Genomic DNA, 19184 nt, shown 5'->3' with positions numbered 1-19184 from the left:
ACCGCCGCCCACGCACGCGCCGCAGCTTCGTTGGCCGTCCCCCGGGCGCATGCGCGTCGGGCTACCCTGGATGGCCGTCCGCACCCCCTCCCCCCCCACTACCGACAGGGAAACCGGGAGGGCGGATTCAGAGACGGGGGCGGCGGTGAGGGAGGGGGGGTAGCGAGTGACGTCAGGAGGCAGGAGGCGGGAGGAGGGAGAACAAAGCGGGGGTGGGGGAGCCACAGACCTGGGCATCCGGGCACCGCGCGGATCCTGCACATCCGCCGCACCGCCTACCCCACGTGAACCCAGGGCTCTGTGACGCCACCAGCTCCTGACCAATCGGGAGGGAGGACCAATCCGCCTCCCGTCGGTGATTGAAGGATCCGACGGCGCAGATTGACAGGAGCATGAAGACCCGCCCCCTCTTGGCTCGGCCGGTTTGACGAAAGGGGTCTCGGCCGCGGCGTTGGCTGCTGAATCCTTTCCGTAGATGCACCTCCAGCATTGACGAAATAGAGAATAGACTTACTGGCCACACAAACCCCCTAATTTGAACATTAAAACACCTTCTTGATTGTATGTTTCTTCTTTATCTTGCTCCACTCTCTTCTCCCCCGGTATTGTTAATAGAGGTATTTAGCATTGTCAGTGAACTGTGGACTGACTGATAGCCGATGCTTGTTTGTAGATATGTGTTTGTTCGATAAAGTTTTTAAAAAAAGCTCTTTACCATCTCACTCCCACATCGGACAATAGGGCAAAGCGGCTCATTATTGTACCAACGTCCTTTGAAAAATTGTCTCGCATACTATTCCTAATCATTACGCAGTGCATGAAGCAACAGCATTTGCAGGAAAAGGTGTTAGCAGTTACAGAGTAAGGTTGTGGGGCTGAGTCCGTTTTCTCATACGAGGAAACCTTTCAATGGCTTTTGTATCAGCTGTCCCGATGGGGAAAGGGGAAAATGCCCGATCTTTGACTCTGCCGAGGCAGACTGGGTCTGTCGATGGGAGGCTGCTTTCTGTGATGTGCTGAGCTCAAACTCGGGGAGAGCAGTTGCCGTTCCGAACTGTAATACATCCGGAAAGGATGTTTTCTGTGCTGCATTTGGGCTAACGGGGCCATGACCGATCCCGAAGAGGCGCTGGCTGGACCCGGAGAGGATAGGGTGATGTTCACCCCTTGGACGTTTGAAGCTCTCAAGCACCATTAATGGAATGCACTCCGCCTTTTCCTGAAGCCGACGGCCAGCTCTGTCGTTTTGCTAATGCTAGGGACCCGACTGCAGGAAAAAAATGTCATGAAGACGGAATGTGTGCATGGATGTTGCCGGAACTCGAGGTACTGGAAAGGGTGGGCAGGACGGGGCATAATTCACACTGTCACTGTTAGGGAGGAGGCACAGGAGCACTCAGCCATTCAGAGACATTGAGCTTATGAACTACCTCACTAGTTTTTTAATTTCTTTTTTTGCTCTACTTATTATATATATAATGTAACTATTTTTCTCGACATATATTTGTCATGTATTTTATTGTACACTAATACATGACATATGTCATTGACAGTACTCCACACTTCAGTGCTCGGGGGAGGGCTCCGATGGGTGCTGGTGGGGGGGGGGTCGTTGCCCTGAGGATGTTCGTGCGTGGGTGGGGGGGGGCTCTACCGTTTAACTGTCATTCATTCCTTGGGGCACTCCTCCGTTTTCGTGGACGGTTGCGAAGAAAAAGAATTTCAGGATGTATATTGTATAAATTTCTTTGACATTAAATGAACCTTTAGAACATTAAATTTGATTCTGAATTCCTTGGAGAGTTGGAGACGGACAGTGATCTGACAGAGATTTATAACATTATGAGAGGAATAGATGGACAACTGATACTTTCTCCCCAGGGCTGACACGTTTAATTCAAACTTCAAAGTACATTTATTATCAATGTATACAACCTCGAGATTCGTCTTCACACAGACAGGCACGAAACAAAGAAAACCATGGAGCTCGTTCAAAGAAGAACATCAAACCCGCCCAAGTGCAAAAAAAAAACCTCCCTTAAGTCACGCAAACGGCAACAAAAAACAAAACTAACAAAATGAGTGGAAACCACGGAATTGAAAACACAAGACGAAAAGAGTCCATATTCAGCTCAGCTCGGTGTTTGGTGTCTGTGGGCTGCCCCAGTCAAAATCACCCAGTATAGGAACCAGAAAAAGGGTGTGGCCAGGAACCAGAGGGCATGCACAAGGTGAGACAGGTTACACTCAAAGGAGATGTGTGGGGCAATTTTTCCTCCCACAGAGTCATGGACCCTGGAATGCACAGGGGGAACAGAGGGGGAACGGGGGGGGGGAATGGATGATACACAGCCAGGGAGGTGGCAGAAACAGACACAAGAGCAAAGTTTCAGGGACGGGGGGGGGAACGGGGGGGGAATGGATGATACACAGCCAGGGAGGTGGCAGAAACAGACACAAGAGCAAAGTTTCAGGGACGGGGGGGGAACAGGGGGGGAATGGATGATATGGATGATACACAGCCAGGGAGGTGGCAGAAACAGACACAAGAGCAAAGTTTCAGGGACGGGGGGGGGGGAACAGAGGGGGACCGGGGGGGGGGGAATGGATGATGCACAGGCAGGTGGGATTGCTTAGATTGGCACCACGATCAGCACAGACACAGGCGGAAGAACACACTGGGCAACAGCTAGGTCAGGAAAGATGTCAATAACATTGAAAGGGCACAGAGAAAATGTACAAGGATCTTGCCGGGACTGGAGGACCTGAGTTACAGGGAAAGATTGAAAAGGTTGGACATTTATCCCCTAGAAGATAGAAGAGGTTTGCAAAATTATCGGGGGGATAGATGGGGTAAGTGCAAGCAGGCTTTTTCCACTGAGATTGGGAGACACTAGAACTACTGGTCATGGGTTAACAGGGAGCATCTTCACTCAGACGATGGTGACAGAATGGAGTGAGCTGCCAGTGGTGGATGTGGGTCCGATTTCAAGGGAAATTTGGATAGGTACATGGATGTGAGGGTTATGGTCCGGTGCAGGCTGATGGGCCCGGGCTGTTTAAAAGGGTCAGCATGGACGAGATGGGCCGAAGGGCCTGTTTCTGTGCAATCCCAAGTCTGCGAGCCGGGGGAATCACGAGCAACATCCTCTGCCGTAGTCTGGCATGGTCTCTCCCTGCTATAGATCACATCAACGATGAAACAAGAGGATTTTTATTCTATCCAAGGATCGAGCCTAGTCCTGACCAAGTGACAATATGAAGAGGTACACCACTTTAACGGAGTGAGACAGAGGAGCCTGTTATCGTTACACCCCACACCCCTCCCCCCCCAGGAGCGGAGAGCCTTGCTGGTCGGCGCACCCACCCTCTCTGTCCAGTTCCGAGCCAGACCAAACCTCAACGAGGGTGTGTGCCAAGCACCAAACACAACGAGTTATAACTTGGCCCAGGTCCCTGGATAAATCAGCCGCTAGAAGCCTCTCTCCTGGGAAAGCCACCCGATGGGATTGGCGGCTGTGACCCTCCAACCAGTGAATGATGGTCTGTGCCCCAAGCCTGTACACCAGCTTCAACCTGACTGTCTCTGTCGAGGGCTGTAGGACCTGAAAATGTGGGCGAATGAAATGGGATTGGCAGAGGTGGTCCGTACGGACTCAGTTGACCTACAAGGAGAGGCTACATAGTCTAGGAAGATGGGGAGGGGGAACCTTAATCAAGCACATCATGTCCACGGGGGACGTTTTCACCAGTGGGTAAGGACCCATTTATGTGTAGGATTCTCAGTAATATTGTCTGTGGTGTTGGCTGTTAACTGCTGATAATAAAATGGCTTCTCACTAATGTTAACTGATGAGGTAATGTTCTTTGGAGCTGAGTTATAATTATAGATAATGGGAAACTAACCAATGGAAGTCATGTTATTCTACCTGTATGTACGGGAACCTGGGTGAGATCGGCGAGGAGAGGTGACGAGGAAGGACGTGCGGGAAGCGCTCTGGTAGACCACCGTGGTTGGTCCCAGTCTGAGGGTTGTGGAGTTCAGAGGAAATCGAAGGGTGGACCGAGGATATTGTGTGAGCTCCAGCGTTGTGCACGAACTGTATAATCTCTATTCTGGCGCCTTTTTATTTTATATTTTTGTTTCTCTACTCACCCCATAGTCACAGTAAAATTTATAAAGTGTAATCATTTAAACGTCCATTGTGGGCTTGTGCCAAGGGTCATTACACAGCATCTACGCAAACGTGAGACACAGTTTGGTGGGCAGACAGCGGTCTCCCCTCGACGAACAAGGGTTGATAGAGCTGAGTGTTACACATGTAAAACAATTCTGGGAAAAAAAGTGTCTTTTTCCAGAGAGTGGTGGAGGACGGATCATAAGATCATACAGAACAGGGAGAGGCCCTTCAGCCCAACTAGCTCGTACTGACCAAGATCCCCATCTGTATGCATTTGAGAATCAGGTTGTCACCAGCATGTGTTGTGAAATTTGTTAACTTAGCAGCAGCATTTGGCCTGCATTCCTCTGAGCCTTTTCCACCCCTGTAGCTGTCCAAGCACCCTTCAAATTTTAATGTACCTGCCTCAACCCCACGTCCTCTGGGAGCTGATTCCTTTGTGTAACAACGTTTGGGGCAGCACGGTTAGCGAGACACGGTAACAGTGCCAATGACCGCCGTTGTCGATCAGCCCTCACCAAGACTGCCTTCGTTTCCCCCAGGTGCCCCGATTCCTCCCACATCCCAAAGACATACGGGTTCGCAGGCTGATTGCTCACATGTACCAGGCCACTAACTGGGCAATGCAGACTTCTTGGGCCAGAGGTGACCATGTTACACCTCTAAATAAAAGATGCCTTTCAGTTTCCTATTAAATCTGTCCCCTCTCACCTTAGACCTCTGCCTGCTAGGTCTCGACTCCCCAACACTGGGGAACACCATATCCACTCGGGGGCCCCGGGGGTTGGGTTGTTGGAACGTTTTCACCAATGGGACAGACTGAGTGCGTTCATCCTGTCTATGCCCCTACGCCCCAGCAAAGTCCAACCTTTTGCCATAACTCAACCCCTGGGGCCCCAGCAGCTCCGCAGTTAATCTTCTCCCTGCTTTGTATTATCAGCTTTCTAAGGTGACAACCGTCCCACAGCGGGGCGACCAAAACCAAATACAGTGCCCCAGGTGCCACCACAGTGACGTCCTGTGCTGTCACGCCATAACCTCCAGCTTTTACACACACTGCCTCTGACTGACGGAAGCCAAACGCCTTCCTCATCCTGCCGACCTGTGACCCCACTCTCGGGGAGGGTTCTCAGTCTTCCACCCCTGGGTTTGCCCTCTTCGAGGTTTTCTGTTCAGTGACACCCCACAGGCCCCACGGTCACTCCTACCCTGGATATGACTTTCCAAGCGCGACATCTCGGGCTTATATGAGGCCAAGTCAACCCACTCAGCCAGTTGATCAAAATCCCCCTGTAATCACTGAATTGAATTGAATCCTTCACGTACATGTGATGGGAGGCCATTTGAGATCCAGTCTGCCAATGGACGAGAGCTTTCTGAGAACAGAAGGAGGTGAACGTTGGAAAGATGAACTCAAAACAAAGCAGGAAACATACTTTGACAGATGTTCTCGTCCATTACCCGAACTCCACCAAGGAGAGGAAGTGAGGATACCAGACAAAATGAACACATGGACAGAAAGCTACAGTACTTGAAGAAGTACAACCCAGATCGTAACAGAAGAAGGAGCGGTGTTAAGAAGAAATCGCAAAGACCTCAAGAAAGAGGCAACTTCAGAGCTTCGGTTAACTGACGCAGAGCAGACAAAACAACAGGAGCTGTGTGGCCCACTTAGAAGGTCTACTTGTGTTTGTAAACCCCCAGAGAGACGGATAGAGACATCTTAAATTATGCTTTTGCTCTGCTCAATGTTGCTAATTGTTTTTCTTTTTAAGGAAAGGCAGATGTGGTGATATGACGTGTAAGAATGTGATTGAAGAGAGTTCTGAGCATGTGCAGGGATGATAGAAAGACCGAGTAAAACATGGCATTGTCGGATGGTTTAACAACAAAGTGTGGTTGTTGTTAAATAAAACTTCTATTTCTTCCAGAAGGTGTAACTTTATTAGTAACCCACGGTACGTATGAGTATAAAGAACACAACACAGGGTAGCTGACTGGACCGGTAGGGCTTGCCCTGCAGTGTAACAATGGTAAGTAAATACCCAGCTAGTTGGTGATGTGGGCCCGCTGCTGTCGGGGCAGGCTGGAGGACTGGGTGAGGCCCTTGCTGCAGCTGGGGCAGGTGAAGGGCCACCCACTGGAGTGCACCCGCCAGCGAGGACCTGGAAACTCGTGGAGCTTCTGGGGCAGACGGAGCACTCGAAAGGCCGCTCACTGGCGTGCAGGGGTGGGCGAAGCGCTGGCCGGCGGGCGCCCAGCACGGACAGCTGGAGCCAGGCCTTGCCACACAACTGGTGCTCCTGCAGGCCGTCTGCCCCGAACTCGGGTGTAGCCGTTCCGGCCCTGGAAGGGGTGCAATTATTCTGTGAGGGCGAGGCTTCCTGGTGTCTACTCTCCTGCAGGGGGAGTGTAGAGGGATGAGACGGCAGAACGAAGATTTAGAAGCACTGCAAGAGACAAAGTACAGTCGCAGTAATTTAACATCAAAGCAGACTATTGTGACCAAGATTCCCATGTAAGCTCTGCAGTTGCCCTGTATCCCTCTAAACCAGGGGTTCCCAACTTTTTTATACCACGGACCGTTACCATTAACCGGGGAGTCTGGACACCCCAGGTTGGGAACCCTGTTCTAAACCTTTCCTATCCGTGTCCCTGCTTCAACCAACCTCTGGGTGGAAAAAGGTTTCCTATTGGGCAATTGTTAAATCTCCCCTCCCCCCACTTTGCACCTGAGCCCTTAATCCCACAACCCCGGGCAAGCGCGGACGGTCCCCCCTCATTTCTGCGCATACTCAGAGCTAGAGCGCTGCCGTCCCCACCACGCATGCTCATAAATCACGGCGCCGCTGTCCAGCCATGGCGCACGCGCACAAACCAGGGCGCTGCCGCCCCCCCCCCCCCCCACCCACCCACTACTACAGACCCGCCAGACCGGGGGAGGGGGATTTGCCCCCCCACCCCCCGGGAAGACCCGACCCCTGCGACCTCAGCCTGCTGACCACTCCGATCGGCCCAAGGGTTCCCGGACTCAGGCACCAAATCCCCGATCCTGGACGCTGACTTGGCAGGAGCGCCGCGCCGCACTTGCCGATTGGGATTCGCGGAAAGTTTTCGAACCTCATTCTGTATTCCAATTAAAAGCCGCTCAGCCTCCTCTCCCCCTTCCCCAATCTGTTCTGGGGTATAAGGTGCCGGAGAAACAACAACCCCCGCAGGGCTCTAGTGTGGTTCCTTCGGCCCTTGATGACCATCAACCGGTCACTTACACACCACCCCCCGGGCAGAATGCAGGAAATTGAGACCAACTGACCAGTGGCACGGACTGGCTGGGACTGAACACCGGCTCTCTGCCCCGCACCCAACCAAGACAGACGCATACTGGCCAGTTTATTAGGTACACCGGCTCGGTAATACAGTCCCAGCCACGCGGCAGCCACTCAAAAAGCACGCAGACATGGTCAAGAGGTTCTGCTGCTGTTCAGACCAGACCTCAGAATGGGGAAGCGATGGGATCCAGGTGTCTTCCACCGTGGAATGATCATTGGTGGTCTCAGAAACTGCTGATCTCCTGAGATTTTCATCCAGAGCTGTCCCTACAATAGAGAGAGTGGTGTGAAAAATATCCGGTGATCAGTTCTGTGGCCAGGTACCCCGAGATGGTCAGCTCACCCACGCCCCACCCCCACGGCAGGTTTCCATCTGGCCAGACTAGTTCAAGCTAACAGGAAGGTGACAGTAACCCAAGTGACCACATGTTACAACAGCGGCGTAGACAAGAACGTCTCTGAACGTGTAGTACGTTAAACCTTCAAGTGGATGGGCTACAGCTACAGAAGCCACAAATACGCACTCGGTAGCCACTTTATTAAGTGCAGGAGATATGTCAGGCTGCTGTTTACCCATTACAGCTCGGCGTTTAACACCATCAGTATTAATAACCAAGCTTCGAAACCTGGTCTTCTACTTCCTCATTGGGAAACCAGAGTCTGTTCCTCGCTGACTATCAACACAGGCACACCTCAAGGACGTGCGCTTAGCCCATTGCTCTACTCTCTCGACACCCGTGTCTGTGTGGCTCTCAGCTCAAAAGCTGGGACCAATGACGCGCGTCTCAGACGGCAACGAGCAGGCGCACAGGAACGAGAGACGGGCTGGAGGAGCGGTGTTGCAAACACCCAGCAAATTAACTGTCGATTTCGGCACGGGGAAGTTGGGAGAAGAGAGGTTGGGAAAGGGTCAACAGCTTCAAGTCCCTGGGTGAGAGCATCTATCCTGGGCCCAAGGTATTGGCGTAATTATGATGGCAAGTCAGAGGCTCTAACTTTGTTAGGAGTCTGAGGGTGTTTGGTGTGTCACCAAAAGCGCTTCAAAACTCTGCAGAGGGTTGTAGATTCCACCAGCTCCATCACAGGCAACACTCTCCCCACTGTCCAGGGCATCTTCAAGGCAGAATCCATCAGTGAGGACTCCCACCTCCGGGACATGCCTCAGGGAGGATGAGCACACAACACTCATCAATTCAGGAACAGCATCCTGCCCTCCACCACTAGTCCTCCAAATGGGCCACAAATCCACGGACACGACTTCACCATTGCTTTTTTTTGCACTATTTATTTATTTTTGAAATTTATAGTAATTTTCTATCTTTTCACTGTACAGCTGCCGCAAAACAATAAATTTGACACCATTAGGACAGTGAAGATGAACTCGATTTGTGACCGATGCTGTATTGCTTTTGGTCTCTAAACCAGCTGATCCTGGTAGAGATTTTCCAGCATTTGTCAGTCATTGTTCTAGATTGCCAGCATCTGTAGAAGTTTAGGTCACCACAAAAGTTCCAGGGGGTGGCACAGGGAGGGTCAGCTTCCAGAGCAAATGGCAGTGTCCTGGACAAGAATTACTCAAGAGCCAAGTGCCCTGTCCCAAATAGCTGCATGGTTGTGACGATTTATCACCAGGAACATCAGACTGTCCCAATAGAACCAGGATAGGCCCAGTGCTGGCCGGGAGCAGGTTTTCTACGCTGTACCTTCTCCAGCAGGCTGCTGGCTTATTAAGTCCGTCCGAGTCGGCTTCCGGGGGCAGGCGGACGTATCGTGCCCGTAGTGTCGATCTCTTCTTCGATGTTGCAAGTCTCAGCTCCACCACCCCCTTCAGGCAGTGCCCTCCAGGTTCCAGCCAACCCCTGGGAAGGAGAAAGACCTTCTCTCAATGCTCCAGACCTCGTCCCAACCACGATCTATCCCATCCCTGCCCCTACACATTCCAGACACCATCACCCTATGTGTAAAATTGCCCCCCCCCAAATTTCCTTTAACTTACCCCCTCCCATGTGCTCTGGTATTAAACATTTTTGACCTTGAGGGAAAAAAGATACTGTCTACTCCTGTCTGTGCTTCTCAATCTTAGAAACCTGTTTTGGGTCTGCCCTCAGCCTCAACCTCTCCAGAGCAAACAAGTCATATTTGTCCAACCTCTCCTTACAGCCTGTACCTTTGAATCCAGGCAGCACCCTGGTGAACGTCATCTGTACCAAAAAGCCCCCACATCCACCTGTAATGGGCAACTCAGAACTGCAGATGGTACCTATCCAGAGTTTTATCCAGTGGCAACATAGCTTCCTGAATTTCCACACGACGGCCCAAATGATACAGGCAAGCGAGCCGACCGGCTTGTACAACACCTGATCAACCTGTGCAGCCACTTTCAGGGAGTTAGGGGCTCAAACCCCCAAGATCCCTCCGTGGAACAGCACTGTTAAGTGTTATGTTGCAACTTTATAAAACTCTGGTTTAGCCGCAGCTGGAGTATTGCATATGTTCTGCTTGTCCCACTGTAGGAAGGATGTTGAGGCTTTGGAGAGGGTGAAAGGGAGGTTTACCAGGATGCTGCCTGGCTTTGAGGGCATGTCCTATCATGAGAGGCTGGATAAACCTGGGTTTTCTTCTCTGGGGCGCCAGAGGCTGAGGGGAGATCTGACAGGGGTTTATAATGTTATGGGGGGCAGAGATAGAGTAGACAGGGAGTATCTTTCTTACCAGGGTAGAAATGCCTAATACCAGGGGGTATGCACTGAAGTTGAGGGGTAAGTTTTTTACTCAGAGAGTGGTGGATGTCTGGTATGGCAATAGAGGCTTTTAAGAGACATTTGGATAGGCACATGGACGTGAGGAGGATGGAGGGATATGGTAGGTAGGAGGGATTCGTTTTTGGATTTTTTAAAATTACTTTGTAGCTGGTTTGGCACAAGACTGTGGGCTGAAGTGCCTGTTCCTGAGCTGTACTGTTCTGTAGTGTCACAGACACACAGTATGAAACAGGCCCCTTGGCACAACTGGTCCACGAAAACCGTCTCAGCTGGTCCCATTAGCCTGTGGGGTCCACATCCCTGAGTCTTTCCTATCCAAATGGTTCTTATGATGCTGTCAAAATCCCTTCTTCTGGTCAATCATTCCACAGAGACACAAGAGAGGGCGACCCGGGTTCAATTCCCGCCCCTGTCCGTGAGTTCTCCCCGCGACCCGGGATTTCTCCAGGTTCTTTCCCCTGGTGCAAAGACATACTGGCGGCTAGGAACTGCCCTGTGGTTAGGCCGATGATATACCGAAGAGCTGCTGGGCAGAGCGGATCTCTGCATGCTGGAACAAACGCAAAATGCTGGAGGAACTCAACAGGTCAGGCAGCGCCTACTGAGGAGAATGAACAGTTGGATGGGGGATGATGGGATGAAATGAGAAGCCACCACCCCACCACCCACCTTCCCCCTTTCTTTCCACACCTGGAGAAGGGCATCAGCCCGAAATGTCGACTGCTTATTCCTCTCCACAGATGTTGCCCAACCTGCTGAGTTCCTCCGGCATTTTGTGTGATGGCATTCCATGTAGATACCACCCTCTAGTTGGAAAAAGCTCCCCCTTGGGTTCCTATTAAATTCTCCTCTCACCTCAAACCTGTGCCCTCTAGTCCTCGATTCCCCATCCCTTGGGGGGGGGGGGGGATAAATTATGCATAATTTACCTGATCTCTGCCTCTCATGGTTTTGCACATCTCTATGCTACTCTCTAATCCTCGCCTCAGAGCAGTTCTGTATCTTACCAGTGCTGCCACTGACAATGTACTGACCCTTTATATTTCACCTTCCAGAGGGCAACACCGCGAACTTGGCTGGATTAAAATCCACCTGCTAAATACCGCCCTCTCTCCTTCCACTGACAGCTTTGGACATCGATCCCAGCCCCTTGCTTTGGTCACTGCGATGTTGGGTGACCATCGACTCTGAGTCTGAGCTAACCCCCCCATCTATCCCATTTGACCCTGTAAAATATTTTGCACCCTTTACAGCACAGAAACAGGCCCTTTGGCCCAGCTGGTCTGTGCTGTAATCCTCTTTGCCCATATTCCCCTGCGCCGGTCTGTTCAAGCTAACTGTGTTGTAATTGCCACCTCCTCTACCACCCTCGCTCGGTACAGATACCCCAAACCCCCTGCGTGAAAACCTAACCCCTCAAGCCCCCTTTAAAAACTCTCCCCACAAACCTGTGCCCTCCAGTTCCAGAAGTTGTACAAGATGTTGGTGAGGCCAAACTTGCAGTAGTGTGTGCAGTTTTGGTCACCTTACAGGAAAGATGAGAGTACAGAGCCAATTTACACGGATGTTGCCAGGACTGGAGGATCTGAGTTATAGGGAAAGACTGAATAGGTTAGGGCTTTATTCCTTGGAACACAGAAGATTGAGGGTAGATTTGATAGAGGTATATGAAGGGTATAGATTAGGTAAGTGAAAGCAGGCTTTTCCATTGAGGCTGAGTGAGACTAGAACTAGAAGTCATGGGTTAAGGGTGAAAGGTGAAATGCTTAGAGGAACGTGAGGGGGAAACCTCTTCACTCAGAGGGTCTCGAGAGTGGAAAGAGAGCTCGGTTTCAACAAGAGAAGTTTGGATAAACACATGGATGGCAGGGGTATGGAGGGCTATTGTGCAAGTCGATGGGAGTAGGTGGTTTAAATGGTTCGGCATGGCCTGACGGGCTGAATGGCCCGTTTCTGTGCTCTTTTGATGATTCACTGACGATCTACCCCGTGTATGAGCCTTGTGATTTTATACACATCAATAGGATATGCATTAGACTCTGCGCTCCAGTGGAGAATCAGTACAGGTTCAAGTTCTTAGCTGTGAACAGCACTAGCAGGCAGTCATGATCCAACCATGTCAACACCTCTGCTTCTCACCATGCCCTGTCCACCCTTTCGATTTTAATATTTTGCAGATTTGCCACAGGGAGCATTCCATCCAGCAAATGCTCTGCCTGGGACCGCAGGGAGCTGCAGAGTTGTGGACACCTCACTTCCATGGACTTCACAATGTCTCAGTAAAACAGGTCCCTTTACACCCCCCGTCCCCACTTCCTCCTCTCCTCAAAGCCGTGCCCTACCCCGGTGAAGCAACTCACCACTTTGATCTTTCTGGGACCAGGCAGATCAGAATCGGGGTGGGGGGGGAGAGACGTGGAGTCTGGAGAAGTGCTCCAGCCAACGTCCATGCCATATCTGGTCCCGACAGCCCTCCTGTCCGTTTTGGTCAAGGCCTGCACCTCCCCCTTCCCCCAGCCATCGCCGAGCTTGCTTCTGGGAACATTGGACTCAGCCCTGGATAATCCATCCTCTGGGACAGCGCGGGTCAGGCAGAACCGGTGGAGGGGTTCAAGCTGGAGATGGGTACTCAGGCCGTGGAGGGGACAGAGAGAAAAGGGGTTGAAGGTGCGGGTGGTAGAGCACAAAACCAAAGGACGTAGCTTGAGGTGAGAGCAGACACCCAGAGGCAAACGATGGTCCATATACGGAACAGGCCGCTCCACCATAGAGGTGGTGCCCAGAAGCTGGCACCCAACATCACAGACCCTCACTGTCTGGGACACGTCCTCTTATTACTGTCAATGAGGAGGGGGCACAGGAGCTTGAAGGCACACGTTCAATGATTCAGGAACAACTTCATCTTCTCTGCCACCACATTTCTGAATGTTACTCCCCGTTTCAACTATATTTTATATATTCTAATTGGAATTTAGAGTAATTTTAATGTCTTGTCACCAATAAACACTAACAAACTTTGACAGCTATCCTGTTGGAATCCTATCAGATTCTCCCGTATCTCTTCCACCAACTTCCCAGCTCTGTACTTCACCCCTCCCCCTCTCCCGGATTCACCAATCACCTGCCACCCTGGTACTTCCTCCCCTCCCCCCATCTTCCTTGCCAACACCAAAATGTCGACTGTTTCCTCTTTTCGAAAGCCGCTGCCTGCCCTGCCGAGTCCTCCGGCATTCACAAGACAAATGAGCAGAAGTAGGCCATTCGGCCCATCGAGTCCACTCTGCCACTCCACCATGAGCTAAACTATTCTCCTGTCTAGTTCCAATTTCCGGCTTTTTTCCCATATCCCTTGATAGCCTGACTAGTATCAATCCACCTATCAATCTCCTCCTTAAACACCCTCGATGATTGTATGTGGCAACAAATTCCATAAATCCACAACCCTCTGGCTTAAAAAATTTCTCCTCATCTCTGTTTTAAATGGGTACCCTCTAACTCTAAGATTGTGACCTCTTGTCCTGGACTCACCCACCAAGGGAACCAGCCTTTCCACATCTACTCTGTCCAACCCTTCCAATATTCGAAATGTTCCTATGAGATCCCCTCTCATTCTTCTATACTCTACTGAATACATAATGAATGCATTGCCAGAGTCTGCAGGTTTTCTCAAGTTCCTGTCGGGAGAGCCCTGACCAGCTGCGTCAAGATCCACTACAGCAACGTCAGAGCTGCGGACTGAACTCTCCCCATCATCGGGAATACCCACAGGAGGCACTGGCTCGAGAAGGAACGACCGCCACCAAGGACCCCCCAGCGCCCGGGCTGCGCCTTTTCTCAGCTGCAAACGGGCAGGGGGTGCAGAAGCCCGAAGTCCCACACCACCAGGTACAGGAGCAGCTGCTTCCCTTCAACCTCTCGGTTCCTGAACCATCCGGCACGACCCTGATCACCACCTCACTACGCAATACCAGGGCTTCTGCACTACAACTAGCTTTCTTCCAGTTGCGTTCTTTGTAAAAATCATGTACAAGTTCAATTTCTCCGGAGATGCTGCTGCATGTAAGCTTTTTATTGCAAACATGCACGCATGGAGCACCTCAGCTTCCAACTGCCGCAATCCCTATCAATGTACCTGCCTAACAAACGTTGAGTCTTTGGAGGGTTCCCCTTACCTGCCAGAGCGTTCCAGACGATATTTCACGGAGCTATTTCCTCCATCCCGGAGCAGGCAAGCGAAAACCGGTTCCTCTCGCCCTGGACGTAGCTGGAGTGTCTCTCTCGCCCTGCCCTCCCACCCCCCGGGTTAGGAGCAGTGATACAATGACGGACCCAGTCGCCGGCAGGCAGGAAGAGGGCAGTCAGGGGCCTCTGGGGCAGAGAAAAGAAGGCTTCCTCCCTCGGTTCAGTCTCCTGTTGCCTTCTGCGAGAGCCTCCGCTTCCAGTCCACGGGCAGCCGGGTGGGGGTGTTCCCGTACAGCCGTTCGAAACACGTCCTACTGGGCAGACAGTTGAGTGATTCACATTGCTGCTAGGCACAGTGAGGGGGTGGGGAGACCGTGCTTGAGTTGGAGACGTCGGGGTGTGAGGGGGAGATAGGGAGACGTGGGGGTGGGTAGAAAGGGTGCGGGCTCCACGCCCCAACCGAGGTCCCCATCAGCTCTCTCCCTCCCCTCACCCACACAGAGGGGAGAGGGGTGGGGGCAGTTCACGGCAGCCGGTCGACCCACTGGCCTCAAGTAGCACTGGGATGGGGGTGGGGTTGAGAAAGCACAAGGTCCTGGGGAGAAGATGCCAGCACCACTCACCCACACAGAGGGGAGAGGGGTGGGGGCAGTTCACGGCAGCCGGTCGACCCACTGGCCTCAAGTAGCACTGGGATGGGGGTGGGGTTGAGAAAGCACAAGGTCCCGGGGAGAAGATGCCAGCACCACTCACCCACACAGAGGGGAGAGGGGTGGGGGCAGTTCACGGCAGCCGGTCGACCCACTGGCCTCAAGTAGCACTGGGATGGGGGTGGGGTTGAGAAAGCACAAGGTCCCAGGGAGAAGATGCCAGCACCCCTCACCCACACAGAGCAGACGAACAAGGAACGGCCTTTCGTGCACCCTCTTGTACTGAAATAGTTAAGGTAATGGCTCTCAATCCCTTCTACCTCCACAGTGTCTGAATCTCCTCAACCCTTCACCTCCAGCCCAGGCGCCCACCCACCTCATACTGCACACCTCCTCTGCAACCCTTCCGCTCTCAGCACAAATGCATGCCCGCTGGTATTAAATGTTTCAACCACGGGGGAAAGATGCCTACTCTTGGAACTTTATAAACATCAATCCGGTCTCCACCACGCCAGAGAAAACAACCCCAGTTGGTCCAACCTCTCTGCAAAGCCCCCAGTGAATGCAATACTCCAGATATGGTGTATCAGAGGCTGCAAGATAACTCAATGGCAATCAGTGGGCCGGACCATCCTGTCAACCTGTGGGAAAATGTCTAGGGAGCTGTGAGACACAACTGAACGCACAGAGGCGCAGGCACACACACGCACGCAAGGGCAGCAGTCAAACCCAGGTCTCGGCAGCTTGCAGGCATCCCAGTGTGTCGTGTGCGGTACGGATATCCAAGGAAGGAAGCTGGTGCATGAGAAAACAGTCCAGAGGTTTCCTGTACGGGCAACAGGAAGCAGTGAGAGATTCGGAGGGTTCTGGAGAGGCTGGGGTGGGAGGACTGTCAGGAGAGGAATTTGGGTTAAGGGGGTGCGGGAGGTGTCGGTGAGAATGTGCAGACTTTTAAAAAGTGGGATCGGTGTGAGGCAGTGGTCGATGTTCAGCAGGGACTTTTGCCTCTCTCAGCTGGGACTAAAGGAGTTAAAAAGGGCCCAGAATGGAGATGAGGAGGAACTTCATAAGCCAGAGGGAGGTAAATCTTTGGAATTCATTGCCGCAGCAGTCTGTGGACTCCAAGTGTATTTAAAGCAGAGGTTGAAAGGTTCTCACTTAATAAGGTGAGAATGGGACTGAGAGGGAGAACAGCTGAATGCTGAAGCAAACTTGATGGGCCGAATGTTTATGCCTTACAGTCCAGAAACAAGGTGTTCTTTTTAATCTAGTGCAGGTCAGATTCCTGGGAGGAAATAGTGCAAGGTTCCCTCAGAGCCCCGAAAGGCACGGATAATGATTACCGTCGGTAGGATGCGATGAAGCTGGAGAGGATGTGGAAAAGTTTCATGGGCATGTTATAGTCAGTCATAGTGCTGAAAGAGGCCTTTCAGCCCATCTATTCCATGCTGAACTATTTAACTGGCCAGCCCCATTAACCTGCACCCAGACCGCAGACTATCCAAATTTCTTGAAATCGAACCTGCCTCCACAACCTCTGCTGGCAGCTCGTTCCACACTCTCACAACCCTCTGAGTGAAGAGGTTTCCCCCTCATGCTCCCCTTAAACTTTTCACCTTTCACCCTTAACCCATGACCTCTAGTTCCAGTCTCACCCAACACCAGTGGAAAAAGCTGCTTACATTTACCCTCTCGATACCCCTCGTAATTTTGAACACCGCTATCAAATCTCCCCTCCCTCACCTACGTCCTAGGGAAAGAAGTCCCAACCTTTCCCAATCATTCAGGACCTCAAGACCCTCCAACATCCTTGTAAACCTTCTCTGTGTTCTTTCAATCTTATTGACATCTTTTCCTGTAGGTAGGTGACCAAAACTGCACTCATACTCCAAATTAAGCCTCACCAACATCTTATACAACTTCAACATCACATCCCATCTCCTGTACTCAGTATTTTGATTTCTGAAGGCCAAAATCTTTCTTTACAACCCCATCTACCTGTGACGTATTCCCAGATCCCTCTGTTCTACCTCACTCCTCGGTGCCCTACCATTCACTGTGCAAGTCCTACTCTGATTTGTCCTTCCAAAGTGTAATTTCTCACACTTGTCTGCATTAAATTCCATCTGCCACTTTTCAGTCTATTTTCCAGCTGGTCGAGATCTTGCTGAAAGCTCTGATAGTCTTCCTCACTGTCCACTCCACCCCAGCTTGCCCCGATCCCACTGAAAGCCCCGATAGTCTTCCTCACTGTCCACTCCACCCCAGCTTGCCCCGATCCCACTGCAAACTCCGATAGTCTTCCTCGCTGTCCACTACACCCCAGCTTGCCCCGATCCCACTGAAAGCTCTGATAGTCTTCCTCGCTGTCCACTACACCCCAGCTTGCCCCGATCCCACTGCAAACTCCGACAGTCTTCCTCACTGTCCACTCCACCCCAGCTTGCCCCGATAGTCTTCCTCACTGTCCACTCCACCCCAGCTTGCCCCGATCCCGCTGAAAGCTCCGATAGTCTTCCTCACTGTCCACTCCACCCCAGCTTGCCCCGATCCCACTGAAAGCCCCGATAGTCTTCCTCGCTGTCCACTACACCCCAGCTTGCCCCGATCCCACTGAAAGCTCCGATAGTCTTCCTCGCTGTCCACTCCACCCCAGCTTGCCCCGATAGTCTTCCTCGCTGTCCACTACACCCCAGTGTTGTGTCAATTGCAAATGTGCTGATCCGGTTCACCACGTTATCATCCAGATCACTGATACAGATGACAAACAACAATGGACCCGGCACCGATCCCTGCGAGACTCCACTCGTCACAGGCCTCCAGTCAGAGAGGCAACCACCTACTATCACTCCCTGGCTTCTCTAACTAATCCAATCTCCTACCTCATCTTGAATGCTGAGCGACTGAAACTACTTGATCAATATCCCTCATGGGACCTTGCTAAACTCCATGTAGGCAACACGCCTTGCCTTCAACGTCCTCGAAGAACTCTTTAAGCTAGAGTCAATGTACCACACACAGAGCCATGTCGACCATACATAACCTGTCTACCCAAATACTTAGATATTTGAATATCTTAGTATTTAGATACTTAGAATACTTTCCAATAACTTCCCCACGGCCTATAATTTCCTGGCTTAATCTTTGAGCCTTTCTTAAACAATGGAACAATACCAGCTATACTCCGCTCCCCCAGCGCCTCACCCGTGGCTAAGGATGTCCTAATTACCCCTGCAATTTCTACAATTACCTTCTACAGGGACTATAGGAACACATTGTTAGCCCCCAGGGATTTATCCACCCTTGTCTGCCTCAGGACAGCAAGCACCTGCCCCTCTGTAATCTATAACGGGTCCTTGTCCTCACTGCTGCTCACACCAGATGTAAAAAACAATCCATTGAAGGCCTCCCCCTTTCCTTTTTGGCTCCTCGCGTAGATACCCCTGATCTTCCAGAGGACCAATTTTGTCCCTTGCTGTCGTTTTGCTCTTAATATATCTGTAGAAGCTCTTTGAATTATCCTTCACCTTGTCTGCAGAGCAACCTCAGGCCTTGTAGCCTTCCTGATTTCCTTCTTTAGTGCTCTCTTGCATTTCTTATACCCCTCAAGCACCTCATTTGCTCCTCCCTACCATGCACGAGGGGCTCAAAGGTTCCCAAAACATGTTATCCTTGCCTTTTACCTTGACAAGAACATACAACCTCTGTACTCTCTAAACTACACTTTTGAAGGCCTGCCATGGACCAATTGGCCAGAAAACAACCAGTCCCGATCGATCCACACTCGGCAGATAGCATCCAGACTCAGCTTTCCTCAACCCGAGGACCGTAATGACCTCCAGACCGATGACATCATCTCGCCAGGACCAGAGAGGCTGAAAGGCTGCCACTGTTTACTGTGGGGCCACGGAGGCTGAAGGGGCACAGTCTTCTTCCCGCAGGGAAGGAGTGAGGGCACGGGCTTCGGGTGAGAGAAGAGACTCAGAGGGTCAGTATGTGGAACGGGCTCCCTATGGGAGTGGGGAAGGCAGGTTCATAACCGACACAGGCTATGCTCACAGGTAAAACCAGGCAGGGGGG

At 51.6% G+C, this 19184-nt stretch overlaps 1 protein-coding gene across 1 annotated transcript in view; it reads right to left on the bottom strand.

Annotated features, from left to right (window-relative positions):
• The window catches only part of LOC132381728 (zinc finger protein 729-like), a 39603-nt gene that overhangs the window by 7687 nt on the left and 12732 nt on the right, over positions 1 to 19184 (bottom strand). The window contains exons 6-8 of the mRNA XM_059951301.1: positions 9214 to 9369; positions 6227 to 6527; positions 280 to 481 (exon numbers count right to left, since the gene is read on the bottom strand). Of these exons, the coding sequence (XP_059807284.1) occupies positions 280 to 481; positions 6227 to 6527; positions 9214 to 9369 (659 nt within the window). The remainder of the gene's footprint in view (positions 1 to 279; positions 482 to 6226; positions 6528 to 9213; positions 9370 to 19184) is intronic.

The sequence above is a fragment of the Hypanus sabinus genome, chromosome 26, assembly GCF_030144855.1.
Source record: "Hypanus sabinus isolate sHypSab1 chromosome 26, sHypSab1.hap1, whole genome shotgun sequence".
NCBI classification, from domain to species: Eukaryota; Metazoa; Chordata; class Chondrichthyes; order Myliobatiformes; family Dasyatidae; genus Hypanus; species Hypanus sabinus.
Note: the sequence above shows the minus strand (reverse complement) of the source record. Positions and strands in the feature narration are given on the sequence as shown.